At 41.2% G+C, this 17,379-nt stretch overlaps 2 protein-coding genes across 2 annotated transcripts; both read left to right on the top strand.

The window, feature by feature from the left end:
* The first annotated feature begins 8,925 nt into the window (after positions 1–8,925).
* On the top strand, positions 8,926–9,429 carry LOC149072499 (uncharacterized). The gene has a single exon (XM_089247215.1). The coding sequence runs from the start codon at positions 8,926–8,928 to the stop codon at positions 9,427–9,429; it is 504 nt and encodes a 167-aa protein (XP_089103341.1).
* Positions 9,430–10,621: 1,192 nt separating this feature from the next.
* LOC149072498 (uncharacterized protein F54H12.2-like) lies at positions 10,622–11,584 on the top strand. Its single transcript, XM_089247213.1, has one exon. The coding sequence runs from the start codon at positions 10,622–10,624 to the stop codon at positions 11,582–11,584; it is 963 nt and encodes a 320-aa protein (XP_089103339.1).
* Positions 11,585–17,379: the final 5,795 nt, after the last annotated feature.

Raw genomic sequence — 17,379 nt, 5'->3', positions numbered from 1 at the left:
GTAGAGAGGAAGCAAGAAAGTCAGAAATAAAGTCAATTGCCTGCAGTTGGCAATACAATGGTCAATAGGCTTCAGTATATAGGGGAGAGAGAGAGAAAAGAAGAATACGAAGCGGCTATTACGCAAACTTTGAAGGGGCCCTTTAAGTAAGTGGCCATAAAATTAAGGAGTGTTGATGGAGGCGAAAGAGCATGTTTTTTACAATTTAAATGGCTCAAGTCCCCTTTTCCCTTTTCTCTTATTATTATATTATATTGGGCTGGAAATTGGACCTCTCCCGCTTCATCTGATAGCGATGGCTATTGACGCCATAGCACCATACAGACAGAAGACATTATATATATGAGTGTTGCTATTGGAGAGAAGAGAGAAGTAAGGCAATTCCTCGAGAGAAAATGCACTTAGACATAGTATCCCTATTGAGAAATAAAGCAGCATTCGAATTCTGCATAAAAGTAATGAAAAGCTCTCTGGAGAAATTGTTAGAATATTAATAAATTTAACCTTTTAGAACGCTCGGTAAAAAAACATCAGAGTTAAATGAGGACCTTAAGAATTGTATTATGTGAATTTTAATGCATGTTATATAAATTGGTGGTATGTAACATGGACATATGTAAACGATATATTTTGGTATAAGGAAAAGTGAAGAGAGGGAAATTTTTAATTTCTTATTTACTTTTTGATTTGTGAGAATATACAAACTAGAGTGTTTGTATCACAATTGATGTCCCTGCAGAATTACTGTCAGAAGAATATATATATGTGCGTGTGTGTATGTATATGTATGTGTATTTATATATACAATCGATTTGTTATCGATAAAAAGTAATTACTGCTAGAGAAGAGGGGGGAGAGGGTTTCTCTCTTTTTTTTTTTTTAAGTTAGTTAGCCCGCAAGTTGCGGCTAGTTCTTGAACTGTGTTTTTTTCCTCTCTAGTTGTAACCCAAAAGTTTTGGGCGATATTGCTATGTTATTAATATGATATTTTTATAAAGTGTGTTATTGTTGGGATGTACTATTGTAACATATCCCTTTTGTTCCCAAAATTGAGCGATTGGTCTGTAAATTTCTCGAGTGTGAGAAATAGGATTCCTATTCTTGTTTTACGAATTCTGAATGGTAAATGGACTTTCGTTTTAACGTGACAGGTTTTTTTGTTACGAAATGGGTAATATTTGGTACAGAGATTGTTAGATTCATGCCGTCAACGAAGAACCCGAATCATTGAACAACTGCGCCCTGCTTAGCATGTCATGGTTCACCCCATTGTACATACATGACTTTGTATATTATAGAATATGTGTGTGTATAGATATATATATATGTACATTTTTCAGATAAAGTGATATAGGGAAGGAAGAAGACAAGCTGGAGGCGGGAGAACTGGGCAGGGGCGGCGAAATGAAGAAAAGCGGATGGTAGCAAAAATAACTGATCTGAATCGAACTCCTTTTTGGGAAATTTTACTTTTACCCTAAATGAGCGGGAATCCAGGTGTAACTTTGATCGTCAGAACTCCAGCGTATGCCCCGAGGGGCGGGACGCTAGGACTTTAAGCACCATACAGCCATTGAAGATGTCACCCGGTGATGAACTGAAGTTTGAGCAGACGTCCGTCTGTGAAGCTTGCGGTAAACTTCTTGGTGTCGGATAAGGTGCGTCATCAAGATCACCTATCGGGGAAAGTTCATTGCCGCAATTCACAATGCCTGTAATCTGCAGTTGAAGTATTCAAACCACGTACCGGTGATTATGCACAATCTGCGCGGCTATGATAGCCATTTGGTTATGCAAGCCGCCGAGTCATTCAAGGACAAAAATATTTCATTGATTCCAAACAATATGGAGAAATACATATCATTTTCAATTGGCAATCTCCGGTTTCTAGACTCTCTGCAATTCTTGCCAACCTCTCTGGAGAAATTGACAGCGAACCTATCCCGGTGTGAGTTTAGACTCGTGGACAATGTTTTCCCGGTGAGAAATGTCGACCTACTTGTTCGAAAGGTCGACAAGTAGACAACATTAACCGATATGAATATATCAACACCTTCGCCCGGTTCGATGAAACGGCTTTGCCACCCCGCAAAGAATTTTCCAGTGTATTAACCGGTGAAGAGCTCAGCGTGGAGGACTACACTCATGCTCAGCTCGTGTGGGAAACTTTTAACATAAAAGATTTAGGGGAGTACCACGACCTATATGTGAAGTGCGATACCATATTACTCGCCGACGTGTTCGAAAACTTCAGAGATCTGAGTTTACGATACTATAAAATTGATCCCGCCCGTATGTATACATCCCCAGGATTAGCATGGCTCGCATCGCTGAGGATGACCGGTGTGAATTTGGAACTCTTGACGGATTACGATAAGTACCTGATGTTTGAAGAAGGTATCAGAGGTGGCGTTTTAACCGTCACGCACCGTGTTGCAGAGGCCAACAGCCGCTATTCCTCCAATTACGATCCCGGTGAACCAACTCGTGAAATTGTTTACTAGGATTTGTATGGATTTACTTGGATTTGTATAGACAATTTGTATGGATACGCGATGTGCCATTATCTACCAGTGTCAGGATTCCGGTGGCTCTCCAAAGATGAAATTGAAGGAATCAACTTTTGAAATATTCCCGGTGATTCGCCGAAAGGTTATGTATTGGAGGTGGATTTGTTGTACCCCAGTGAATTACATGACCATCATTCTGAGTATCCTCTCGCCCCCGAAAATATCGAGATAACGCCAGAAATGTTTTCACCGCACATGTGGAGTGCATGGAGAAAAATGAACCCTGTGACTAAACCGGTGAAATCAAAGAAACTTGTCCCTAATCTCTACGATAAACAAAATTATATCATTCACTACAGAAACCTTCAACAATATCTGGATCTGGGCATGAAGCTAACCAACATCAAACGAGTGATTGAGTTCGATCAAAGTCCATGGCTCGAACCATACATAATGTTCAACACCCGGTGCCGTCAAGCAGCGAGAAATGATTTCGAAAAATCATTTTTTTTTAAATTAATGAACAACTCTGTTTTTGGCAAAACCATGGAGAACATACGGAAACATGTGAACGTAAAAATTGTGAACAGTGAGAAAAAGGCTAAGAAACTCATCGCCTCACCAGCGTTCGAAGCTTTCAGAATATTCAATCCAGATCTTGTTGCCGTAAAGATGAAGATGACCCTGAAACTGGTACTTCCGATGTACGTGGACTTTACGATACTAAATAACACTGAGACCCTGATGTATCACTTTCATTACCGGTGGGTGAAGGAGCGTTTCGGTACCAAAGCCAAGCTATTGTTCACCGACACTGATTCATTGCCATATCTGATCTTAACCGATGATCTGAATCGTCATATCCTCCAGAATATGAACGAGTTCGACACTTCAAATTTCCCGGTGAACTATCCCCTGTACAGTGTACAGAACAAAGCCGTCCTGGGGAAAATGAAAGACGAATCCCCAAATGCCCCGATACTTTCATTTGTGGGTCTAAGATCGAAAATGTATAGTATGCTAACAACGGAAGAAGAGAAAAGAACTGCAAAGGGGGTGTGCAAAGCCGTCAATAAAAAACAGCTGCGACATCATATGTATCACTCTTCCATAGATGACATCGTGAGGTATCGGCATGACATGGTAAAAATTACGCACCGAAACCATCAGCTTTTCACCACATCGACGAGAAAAATTAGTCTTTGCCCTTTGGATAATAAGAGATATATCCTCGATGACGGTATCTCCACGTTGGCATACGGACATTGGCGAATCAACGACTCTCCCCCTCTCACTTAACCCCCGGTGTTTTTTTGTTAGCCTCCGAAGCAGGTAGAAGACCCATATACCAGTGATGACAACCAGTGAACTCCCGGTGCGGTGGTTTTATGGAGGGGACCCATTTTCCACCTTAAAAAAAAAAAATGGGATGATCTGAAGAGGCTGCGTCCGGACTGTATTCTATCCATCTTTTAATGCCGATGGTTGGGGTCTGTCCACGCTCAGGTCGGTAGCAGACGTGGCGGTCTGGCTAATCGCCTCATGCCCTTTTCAGGGCAAAACACGGTAGGTTCAAAAAGAATAAAAACTCCTTATCTTACAGATCGGTTGACACCAAAGCGGCTTTGGTTGACACTGTAACAGACTCAGCGCAGACAGTTCTGTATCCTGCAGAATTTCTGAACTCTTTGGATATTCCGGGTGTGCCACCACACAACTCGACCCTCAAAGTCAGAGCACCTATAATGCTTTTAAGAAACTTGGAGACACCGAGACTCTGCAATGGCACCGGACTCTGCGTGAAGAAATTGCACAATTACATCATTGAAGCAACGATTCTAACTGGATGTGCCAAAGACGACGTCTTCATTCCACGTATCCCAATTATCACTGAAGAAATGCCATCCGCTTTCAAGCAATTACAGTTCCCGATTCGTTTAGCTTTTGCCATGACAATCAACAAAGCGCAAGGCCAGTCGTTAGCAGTGGCAGGTATCAACCCACTTGAGCCCTGTTTTTCACACGGACAGCTTTTCGTCACCTGTTCGCGTGTTGGTAATCCCAAAAATTTGTACATCTACACACCAGATGGAAAAAGAAAAAATTTTGTGTATCCACAAAAGCGATTGCCTCAAGTTTTTAATTAAAATTAAATTAATAAAGTAATTTTTCTTAATTGATGCAGAAATTTTTTTGATTAAGAAATAATTAATAAGCTATACATATATAAATTTTTTTACGGGGCGGGCAACGTCGCCGGGTATCGGCTAGTAACACTATAAATAGGAAGATTAGACAATCATATTTTTTTACTTGAACGACATTCTGTGTGGAGAAAAAACGAAAAATAAACAATGGTTTGTAATGAATGGTTTATAATTATTATATATTCTTTACTATAGAAATGACACATTTCCACGCGTTTACGAAACTTGAATTAAAAAAAAAGGTTTTTCTCTCTTCTCTCTTTCTATTCTCCAAACTTTGCCGCCCTGGGTTACAGCCCACCCAGCTCCCCTGTAAATACACTACTGCTCCTGCGCAGATGAGCCATGGGAGCTGCAGTTGGTAAAAGTTTGAGATCCACTGGTCTACAGTCAAATATATCAAGAAGAAAGGAAAAAACTGAAAATTCTATCGGAGCCGTTGCTGTAGCTACACCTACTACTATATATAGCCCTTTATCCACAGGTGCTGTTTCTCTGTCGGTGCGATAAAAAAGGTATGCAAGTTATGAATTGCATAACTTGCACACTAGCAGTCATTATTTAACCTGAAAATCCTGAGATTTAAAAGACAACCTCATCATATGAACAACATAGTAACGGCTTCGTAAGTTTAAATGGGCAATAGATTGTTTCCGTGAAACAGATCCATCTGTGGTACATTTTTTCACATGTAGAAAAATTGGTAAAGGAAGCCTTGTTACTATACGAGACTATAACGTAAACTTTATAATAAATAAAATAACTTTGTTCTAAACGGGATAGTTATAACTTGACAAACACGATGTGCAACACAGGTACACACAACTCAAACGTCACATCACAATTCATTATATGTATTTCTTTAATAATAATGCAATTTTTATACAAGTGTTTAAATATGAATCATGGCTATAGGAAATTTCGATTTGAAAATTTCAGTGGATAAAAAAAAATACTTCATAGATAAATAATAAAGAAAATTAATGCTTTCTCTCTCACACACACACACACACAAAATTATCAATAATTTTTTTTTTTTGTAGTGAAAAGCCACAGCTGTCAGGAATTGCTTCCTTGATATTTCTTTTCGGTCATAGTATCGTTTGAGAAGATTTTCAACTTTCCGTTTCTTATATTTTTGATTAAACCTTTTGCTATTTTGTCCACTGTTTATCAAAACATGGATTTCTACATGAATATAACAACTTTCAAAAAACAGAATATTTCGGGATTTGGGATGAAAAAAACTCATTATATACCTTGAATGAAACGATTCGCATGCATTCGTGGTGCGTTCTGAAGTCACACAGGGACTTGCCCATATTGCTGGAGGAAATTTTGATTCCTCTGATATTTAATTCTCTGTCATGTAATCCGCGAATTTCTCAATATTTTTGCCTGTAGGTTGGTCCGACACGAGGTCTTCTACGAAAGAGTCAGAAACATCATCTTTCAAAAATAGCAAGCTGAGACACAAGTGAAGCCACTGAGATTTTTCACAATATTAGCATCTTTATATAAATTTATTTATCACACAACCTAGTAGGCAATCGCACTATTATAATCCCCACTGAGGCCATATTCTTGAATTTTTCGGTACCATGCTTGGGGTCAGATGGAACCGACAACCAGTGATGCTACAGTTGGGCCATACATCCTTCGCAGCTTTGAGTATAGAAGTTTCGAAGTCAGCAACAACTTCGAGCGGCATGAAATCTTTTCCGCATAACTCAATAATCATTTTGAATCAATTCGCATAAGTTTGACTGGTTTTATCTGGGAGCAGAAAAAATACCAATGGGACCTAATGCTCATGCTCAACAACATGGACGGTGAACAGCTAACAAAAATTTTGGACAGTAAGCAAGAGTACCGTCGACAAGTGCTTTACTTTGTTTTCTCAAATAGTTCAAACTTGATTTCGCTGCAAGACAAACAATGTGACGATTAAATTGCAGCAAAAATTTTCACCTCGAAATAATGTTACATCAAGATTTTGTAATGCATGCACTTCATCTAAGCTTTTTGGCAACGTGGGTAGGTTTTTTCGCCTTGCTCGATACATATTTTTCTTATATATTCCTAATCTTTCACGTTGGTATTTTCGGAATGACGTGAAGCACTAATATCTTCTTTCATGATTTTTGATGGTTTTTCAGAGATTTTCTTCCGCTTTTCTTTTGACGGCATTCGATATTATTTGCCTCCCGAGATGATTCTCGGGTCCGTGGTTGTGAGGTAAGTCCGAGTTGAAAATTATTGTAACATTTTCATCAGTGTACAGCTTTGCAGTGAAATTCTTATTTGTACCCCTCCATTTGATGCCTTCCTTCGTTTTACATGCTTTACGGAACTTGCTGAAAATGAACTCCATATCCACTGAAAGTAAGAGTACTGAAAACACAGAGTAAATTATATCTTCTATGGTATAAGTAGAACTATATAGCCACTATAATAAGGTCGTCCTTATCAAGTCGCCTTAGGTAGAACCAAAGCCGCTTGAAGAACTCTTCAAGCGCTTTGGGTAGAACCAGAAAGACCTCGAAAAGGTCTCAGGTGTTCAGGTCACGTGTACGTCCCTTTTTCTACCCTTATCAGATGTCGCATATTACAATAGGAGTATATGAGGAATTGCCGACGCTTGTCGTCCAAATAAAGATAATCTGGCCCAACAATGATTTAGATAAAGGGTTTACCTGCAATTCTTAGAAATCGGCCCTTACCGTATCGTTGAACAAAAATCTCCAGTACTATTTTGTATAAAACATATTTATAAACCAGAGAAACCTAGTCAATGCGTACATAGTGACAGATTAACGAAAATTCAATTAGAAAGACCTTATGAACCTTACCAGGAAATGATTCAGCAAACGAAGGACAAGAAACGACTGAGGACGAAAATACCGCAAGCTACAGAAAGCAACAATGACAATGCCTTTTTGGATCTCCCTGAGTTTCTCAATTCATACCAATACCCAAAAAATAACAATACCAGCTACAGATGACCAGGGTCACAACACAGGCGCCGAACCGCACGTCTCCCCACAGAATTTTTCCATTTCTTAGGATGACCTTCCTTTTAGACGAAAATGAAATGAGAGGGAGTGTGAGCAAGAATCCATTGAAAGCGAAAATTCCGAAACTAAGAAAAGAGTCCCATTATAATCTTCGAGAGCGGGATGAATATCGTCGAGTACAGAAGTTAAATATTATTGATCAAAGTAATTCTGTAGAAAATTCTAATACGTCGAATAGCGGTAAGTCATACAGAAAATGATATAACCATGGCTGAAAAATTCATGTCTTGGATATCACAACCAAGTGATTACCAAGAATCCGAAAAGACTGTTCTGAACCGAATCACAGATTCGCTAGCTCAGAAACTATTGAAAGTCATTACTATTAATTAATAAGAAAATAGCAAATGGTAACATTTGGCCGCCATTTTAACATTAATAAGTTCATGGAGAGAGATATCAGTAGTATAGAATTGAGAGAATGAGAACAGGGGCGCCAGGGGCGCATCCGGGGGCGCACCTGTGTTCCGGAAGTGGTTTACCCCCTCCCCCACTGTTCTCGTCTCTCCCCTCCCTCCACCCCTTCGGCTGGCGACGGACTTCTTTTTTCGCGAGTGGGTGACGGACTTCCGGTATATAAATGTCTTCTTCTCCTCTATTTTTTTAGAGATGGAGAACGTTTACGATAATCCTCGTAGTGCGGCAAGCTATGGTGGTATAGAAGCGCTGTATAAAGCCTTGAAAGGGAAAGTTTCTCGTGAAAAAATAAAAGAATGGTTGGAAGGTGAGAAGTCGTATACTCTTCATAGGAAAAGAAATAACAAATTCGCTCGTAATCGGATAATAGTAGGGCGTATAGATCAGCAGTTTCAGGCGGACCTGGTTGATATGCGGAATTTAGCTCGGTATAATGATGATTATCGATATCTATTAACGTGTATAGACGTGTTATCGAAATACGCATGGGCCGTGCCGTTAAAAGATAAAACGGGAAAGAGTGTTGTTGAAGCGTTCCGAAATATATTTAATGAGAGACAGCCAATGGCTTTGCAAACTGATAAAGGCACGGAATTCAAGAACAGAATTTTTCAGAAATTTCTCAAAGAAAGAAAAGTCAAATTTTTTACCACTGAGAATGATACTATTAAAGCGGCTATAGCGGAAAGATTCAACAGAACACTGAAATCTAAGATGTGGAAGTATTTCGTGGCGAAAAACACCTACAGATATGTGGAGGTTCTTCCGGATCTGATGCACAGCTATAATAACACATACCATCGGAGCATAAAGATGTGCCCAGTGGATGTTAAGAAAGAGAACGAGAAGCAGGTGTGGGGTAACCTGTATGGAAAACATGAAAAAAAAGTGAAACAGAAATTTCAAGTAGGCGATTACGTGCGTATTTCACGCTTTAAACACACCTTCGAAAAAGGTTACGAAACAAATTTTTCGTACGAAGTGTTCGTGGTGGATCAGTGCGTGGACAGAGTGATACCAGTGTATATATTGAAGGACCTGATGGGAGAAGAGATAAAAGGGACGTTTTACGCAGAAGAACTAGTGAAAGTCAAACTTGATGACACTTTTCCAGTGGAAAAGGTGCTGAGGAAAAGAAAAATGAAAAACGGTAAAACCGAATTTTATGTGAAATTTTTACACTACCCGAAAAAGTTCAATTCGTGGGTGGAGCTATAAATACCGGTCGCATCAAGTGAACGTGATTATTTTAGCAAGATGCCTTCGTTTTACCTCACGTGTCCCAGCGATGCTTCTTTAAATTTCTTCCCGCAAAATACGTTATCCGAATTTACAGTGAAACTTCCCAACGCGTTGGAATTTGATTCTGATGTTGAAGTTGCCCTTACGGAACTTATATTCCCGCATTCTTTCCATAACATAACGGAGCAAACTAATTCATTCGAGTTTGATGTAGGAAACGGAGTGCTCAAAAAGGGTAAAATCCCATGCGGTTTTTACGATAGCACTTTGGATCTTATAAAAGCAATATCACATAATTTCCAAGACAAAATATCGGTTACGTTCAACAAGACTACGAAAAAAGTGAAAGTGAATTTGAGGAAGGGATCCAGACTTATTCTTCACACCGGTATAGCCGAAAACTTGGGATTCGAGCCCGGTGAGATAAAGGGACCAATTGTGGAAGGTCCGTTCGCAGCTGATCCGAAACTGGATTTCCATCTTCTCTACGTATACTGTGACATAGTTGAACCTCAAATCGTTGGAAACGTATACGCGCCTCTGCTTCGTATAGTTAAAGTGCACGGCCAAGACGGTGAGATAGTGAACGCCACTTTCGAAAGAGGTCATTACATCCCGCTCGCTCGAAGGAGTTTTGACACCCTTCATATTTATATAAGGACGCACACGGGTCGTAAAGTTTCATTCAAACGTGGGAAGGTGATCGTGAAACTTCACTTCCGATTGAAACACTTGTGAATATGCCGTACAAAAAGTACTGTTGCTGCATTGACGACATAGCTGGTTATTATGTTAGTCAATCAGGTGGTGGTGGCGGTAATTATCCATATTATCAAGGAGTGCCGCTGCAGCGTGGATCGGGAGGTTTCGGATCGATTTTCTCTGCCCTTTTTCGTTCGGCAATACCTCTACTGAAAAGTGGCGCGAAAGCGTTCGGGCGACAGGTCCTGCGTTCTGGAGTTGACATCGTTAAAGACGTGGCACATGGAAAAGACTTGAAATCTGCAGCAAAAGATAGAGCGAAAGAGGCGGGGCTTGTACTCACAGACAAAGCATCGTCTAAAATTAAAACCATGCTAGGTGGGAAACATAAAAGGAAGCGTCTGGTTAAGAAAGCTATCATTCGTAAGAAAGCGAGGACAGCGTCAACACCTGATATATTCGACTGATGGCTTTCATTATGGAGAACTCCCCCGAATGTTTGAAAAGTGAAGTGGATTTGTTCACGTTGCCCCCAACGCAAACAGCAATAGAAGGTGGTGAATGGATAGAGTTTCTCCCTCTCTCCAGCATCAGAGATGGCAATGGACCCTTGGAATTCAACGTCAGTGGAAGCGGAGACGATTACATCGACTTGTCCTCCACGAACCTATACGCGAGGGTGAAGGTTTCTAAGGCGAACGGAGACGCTCTATCTGACAAAGACATCATTTCTACAGCGAATCTATTCCTACATTCCCTTTTTTCACAGGTTGACGTCTCGTTGAACGGGAGAAACATCACTAATTCTTCTCACACTTATCCCTATCGCGCGTACATAGAGACTTTACTGAACTATGGACATGATGCAAAGACCGGCCCCCTCGCTATGGAAGGGTATTACAAGGATACGGCCGGATTTATGACAGATCTACAAAACAATGAGGGTTTGAAGAAACGAGGTGAATGCATTGCAAATAGTCGATCATATGAAATGATGGGCAGACTTCACTGTTCACTTTTCTTTCAGGAAAGGCTGCTTCTCAACCTAGTGGATATGAAAGTTCGGCTGGTGCGTTCAAAGCCATCGTTCTGTCTAATCGCCGCAACTACCGATTACGACGTTTTAATCGAACACGCGAGTCTATTTGTTCGCAAAGTCAAAATCAATCCGGCTGTTGCAATCGGCCACGCGAAAGCCCTTGAAAAGACAACTGCCAAATATCCAGTCAACAGAGTGCTATGCAAAGTTTATTCAGTTGCACAAGGAAGCATGTCATTTGTTCAAGATAACGTTTTCCTCGGGACTATGCCGCGCAGAGTTATCATAGGCATTGTGGATAACGACGCTTTCAACGGAACTTACACCACCAACCCTTTTGAATTTAAACACCATGATCTGAATTTCATCGCAGTTTACTTGGACGGGTGACCGATGCCCCATAAACCCCTGGAACCAAACTTCCGGAAAGGCAACACTGTTAGGGCTTATAAAAACCTGTTCAGGGTTGACGAGGACCACGGAATTGATTTGACCCGAGAAGAATTCGAGAAGGGGTACTCATTATTTTGCTTTTTCCTGCTTCCTGATCAGAGTGATTGCGGACATCTGCAGTTGGTGAGACAAGGAAACCTCCGCGTCGAATTAAAATTCGATAAAGCGTTGCCGAAAACCATTTCTGTTATAATATACGGAGAATTTCAGAATCTCATAGAGATCACGAAATCGAGGAGCGTGTTGTGTGATTATTCCAGCTAATGGATACCAATCAGATACGTCGAGCCCTCCGAAAGAATCCAATCACAAGAGAAACATTTAGAGATGTTTATGCAAGCAACACCCTACCATCGCATATACGAAGTTATCCAACTGCTCTGGTTGTGAACACAGACACCAGCTTCGAGGGTGGAGAACACTGGTTAGCAATATATCTGCATGACGATGTTAATGCAGAGTTCTTCGACTCCTTTGGAAGAGCACCTACGGACTTTCAAAAAGGTGACATCGTCAACTTCCTGAAGCGATATCAACGAGTCCGCTACAATGATGTAGCGCTGCAGTCACCGGATACGGAAGTATGCGGGCAATACGTGATATACTATATATATTGTAAATGTTTGGGGGAGAGCATGCACGCCATTGTCTCGCGTTTTAATGTGAATAACGACAAGCGAGTGCATAATTTTGTGAAAAAGAAATTTTTCGTCTAATAAAAGAAATTGCATTGTGAAAGTTTTGTCATTATTCAGCATGCAACCGTTAACGTTGCATCACCCATTCACAGCTGTGTGTGCAGGGGCGAGTGGAAGCGGGAAAACTTTCTTTTTAAAAGAATTATTGGAGCATAGGGGAAAGACTCATGAAACCAATTCCAAAGAGGGTGATATGGTTTTACAGCGAATCTCAACCAATCCACGACGAAATAAAAAATGTCGAATTCAAAGAAGATTGCGATTTCGATAACGTTTCTGACGCGCTACTTATTTTTGATGATCTTATGTCAGAGCTCTCGGGTGATCAGAAAATTATTAAACTTTTCACCAAATACAGCCATCACAGAAATTTATCAGTCATTTTCATAACCCAAAACTTTTTTCACAGGGGGCTGCGAGAGATGACGCTGAACGCGCACTACATTTTCTTGTTCAAAAACAGGCGGGATTTGAATCAGGTTACTCATTTGGGGAGGCAACTGTATCCCACAAAGCTGAAATTCTTTCAACAAGTATATGAAGACGCGACGAAAGATTGCTATTCGTATCTCTTGATCGATTTACGTCAAGAAACGGATGAGAAAATGCGCCTGCGCACTAACGTGCTACCCACGCAAACCCAGTACGTTTATCTACCGCGAAGATGAAATCAAGCACCATTCCAACCATGACTGCAGTAATAGAGGTCGGAGGTTTTCAGCTCTCAAGCGGAACTTTCATAATTAAAGAGCTAGCATACTGCTGTCTACACACGGGTGAAACGTTTCGTGGGTCTTATAGACCCCCGTGTAAATTCGACGACCTGGCCGACAAGGACCAACGTCAGATTCGATGGGTCACAAATAACATACATCACATTCCATGGAATAATGGGCAATACTCATTCGAGATGGTGGAGATTGTGATGGAGAAATTGAGAAAAAAATTCACAGTGCTGTATACGAAAGGTTTAGAGAAAAGCCGTATGCTGGAACAGCAATATGGTTTACACGCCTTCAATTTGGATTGTGTCTTATGCCCCAACATCATGGAGTTACCCGAAATCGAAGTTGACTGTAATTTACACCACTCGAAACACTGTGCGTTAGCCAAAGCGGTTGCGTACGCTGAATGGTTAAAAGAATGACCCCTCGAACTCTCGTGTTATTCAACGTTATGACGGTGCGGAAGCAACATATGCTACGTCTCCTGTGCGCTTGCCCACAGAATCAACGAAAAAAACTTTTGAAAAAACTACCGAATAGCGGGATAAAAACAGTTTGTGAATGCGCTTTGAATCTGCTTAAGGGAAATATTCCCGTAACAAGCGCTCAGAAAACAAAGTTACGAAAGCACAAGCTGGTTATTCGCAGATTAGCAGACCGGAAGCTCCCGCTGTATAAAAAGAAAAAAATCATAGTACAAAAAGGAGGTTTCCTGAACGTGCTGCTGCCGCTTGCATTGAGTGCGATAACTTCGCTAATCTCTAAATGAATATGGAATTCACAAAGAAGATGATTCTTGTACCCGAGGAACGCGTCAATCGTCACATAATCCCAGAACGTTATCTCTCTGAGATGGACATGGAGATGCAGAAAATATTGAAAAGCAGACAACCTGATTACATTAAAATAAAATTGTATCAGCAAGTGTTGAACAAGCGGATATCAGCTAATGAAAACAATCTACCTCAAATTGAAGAAAAGGAGGATGAGAACAAAGAAGAGCCCAAGCCGGTGACGAATCCCCCAAAAACCGAAGAGAAGAAAATGCCTAAGACAATGATGGAAAAGAAACCGGATCTCGAAGATGTGATTCTTCTTGGAACTCCAAAATCCAACAGACCGGCGGTAGAAAAAATACTTTCTTACATGAAGTTACATCCGCGAATCGTGAGATGGACACCAGAGGGAGAATTGGTATATAAAGGACGGAAAATTGTAAATTCTAACATAATCGACCTTATGTCCAGTGTCGTCAGCTCGGGAAAGAAGAAAGTTTTTCCAGCCCAGAAAGAATTTTTGAATGCACTAAGTGATATCAACCTTCCTTCCACGTACATAAAAAATAAGGTTTATCAAAAGAAATGGATCATGCTGTAACAACACGAAAGAGACACTTCAGCGTTGATGAGACAGGAAAAGCCTTAATATCGGTCATCATTGTGCTCATAATTATTATACTAACTTTATCCAGCCTGACATTGCTCGCGTACGACGAGAGAGGTAAAGAGTTCCAATTTGGAGGAAACTGTTCACGTTCCAAATCTCTTGGCGATGGCGTGTTTTTCACGAAATGCAATACGGTTTATGATATTCGAGTTTTTGCAAATAATACACCAACGATTAAAGGAATCAATTTAAATTCTAAGCAGATGTACAAATTAATTGAACATGCAATTGATATTTTAATCTAAAGAAATAAAAAAAAATTTATTTCAAAATAACTTGTTGTTTGCTACATTACTGTGCGTATTTTACTCCTTTATTTTATGATTATTAATTATCTTAAGGGGGGGGAAAAAAAGGCTTCTTTTATGAAACGGTGAATGAAATGGGGGGGGGGGGGGGCTTAGCCTGGACGCCACTCCAGTTACCGAATAAAATAGAAAATCTAAGTATGGTTTCTACTAGATCCCACCGTTCACTTTTCATGGTTTGGTTTATACCATCACTGTAGCTTATTTTCGGGAAATTATGATAATACAGGAATCCATGATAATAATAACTCCACGTTAGGCTTTGGTATAATGGTATTTATTTTAAATTGGTCCGCTATAAAATTAGTTTTACCAGGCTTCCCGCCAACGTAATAGGTAAATAAGAGTTGTTTGTTAAGTCATTCTTATGAAGTAATCATTCTTCGGAGGTGATGCCATACCGAAGTTAGTATACGATAAGATGAGGCATTTTCCCGATAATTAAAAGGGGGTATCCTTTCTATTTTCTTTCAGGGTTATACATGTGAGATTTGCGGGAAGGTTTTTTTGAAGAAATTTGATTTGAATCGGCATTCCACAACGCATGCACATGAAAGACCTTATGAATGCATGAAATGTGGGGCTCGTTTCGCAAGGCGTGATAAAAGAGTCTCATGAAAGAAGATGCAATCAGCGCGGGGAGGGGTCGACTCATCCGACCATTGTCAATGACCCGCAAATGACAGCGAGGGACTCAGTTGTCAATCAACACGGGGAAGGATCAACTCATCCTGGAGCGATCGCTCATTCTGATGCTCGACCGCCAGCTGTCAATCAACCGACTGCAGATTCACCAATCAATCAACGTGGGGCGGGGTCTCCTGAAGCGATTGATCAACCTGATGCTCGACCGCCGGCCGTCAATCAACCTGCTGCAGATCCACCTCCGTCAATCAACCTGCTGCAGATCCACCTCCGCCAATCAACCAGCCTGCCGACGTCGCACAGCATGCCTTGAATGCCTTTACAATCACAGTCATCCGCCCATCCGAGAGAAATGAGGGTGATTTGATGTTTTTTTTAAATGACGTGCGAGAACAACTTCAGCGCATTTTACTACATGAAACCCAAGTGAGAGGGGGGGTTAAATGGTACATTGCCGCTAACGTTCTTTTCTCTAGAACCAACGAATCGGGGGAAACTCAATTTATCCAACCGTTTTTCCGCTCCAGATGTGAAACGGCACTTTCTGCACAAGATTTAGATGATTGCATCGATGCACAGTACGAGAAAATCTTGTCGTCGTGTGAAGATTTCACAAGTCTGGGGAGTGGATGGGAATTTGAGAAGGTGTTGAAGATGGATGTGAACATTGCCACGTATGAGCCACTAGCGGCTGCATCATACATCCCTCCCCCTTCCCCCATCCATTGCATGCAAGATGGGCGTGATTAACGTACAGAACACTGACGACAAATGTTTTCTCTGGAGTGTGCTGGCTGCGCTTCACCCGCAAGCGAAAAACGCACATCGCGTTACAAAATACGCGCAATTCGAGCGGGAGCTACACATGCATGGGATATCATATCCTGTTAAATTATCACAAATATCCCGGTTTGAACAGCAGAACAATATATCCATCAACGTGTATGGCATCGATGATGGCCATGTCGTCCCAATGAGGGTGACGAAAAATACCCGGTGCTCCAAACATGTGGATTTGCTATTTTTAACTAATGGGACTGCATGTCATTATGCGTGGATAAAGAGTATGACTCGTCTGTTGTGCTCACTCACCAAACATAACGGCCGAGCCTTTTATTGCCCATACTGTTTACACAGATACAGTAGTGAGCGTTTACTAACCGAGCACAAGGTTTTTTGTGAACCGCATGGGCCACAACGCATGGTGATGCCAGCAGAAAATGAGAAGTGGCTCCGGTTCACGCAACGTCAGTTTCAGCTGCGTGTGCCTTTCGTGGTGTATGCCGACTTCGAGTCGGTGTTGATGAAAATTGATGGCTGCGCATCCGACCCGGCATGTTCTTCCAGCACCGACATGCAACATCACGTCCCCAGTGGTTTCAGCTACGTGGTCGTTGGACCAGATGGGTCTCTTCATAAATCCCCGGTGGTGTATAGGGGCAAAAACTGTGTTCCGGTGTTTATGGATATGCTCATGAAAGAAGACGAGGAGATACAGAAGTTGTTGGGCACCATAAAGCCATTGAAGATGTCACCCGGTGATGAACTGAAGTTTGAGCAGACGTCCGTCTGTGAAGCTTGCGGTAAACTTCTTGGTGTCGATAAGGTGCGTCACCACGATCACCTATCGGGAAAGTTCATTGCCGCAATTCACAATGCCTGTAATCTGCAGTTGAAGTATTCAAACCATGTACCGGTGATTATGCACAATCTGCGCGGCTATGATAGCCATTTAATTATGCAAGCCGCCGAATCGTTCAAGGATAGAAATATTTCAGTGATTCCAAACAATATGGAGAAATACATATCATTTTCCATTGGTAATCTCCGGTTCCTAGACTCTCTACAATTCTTGCCAACATCTCTGGAGAAATTGACGGCGAACCTATCCCGGTGTGAGTTTGGACTCA

Source organism: Pholcus phalangioides, unplaced genomic scaffold (genome assembly GCF_987345545.1).
Source record: "Pholcus phalangioides strain wild (caught in Gottingen) unplaced genomic scaffold, Ppha-v1.0 ptg000017l_1, whole genome shotgun sequence".
In the NCBI taxonomy this organism is placed as follows: domain Eukaryota; kingdom Metazoa; phylum Arthropoda; class Arachnida; order Araneae; family Pholcidae; genus Pholcus; species Pholcus phalangioides.
This window is presented reverse-complemented; position numbering and strand designations above follow the sequence as displayed.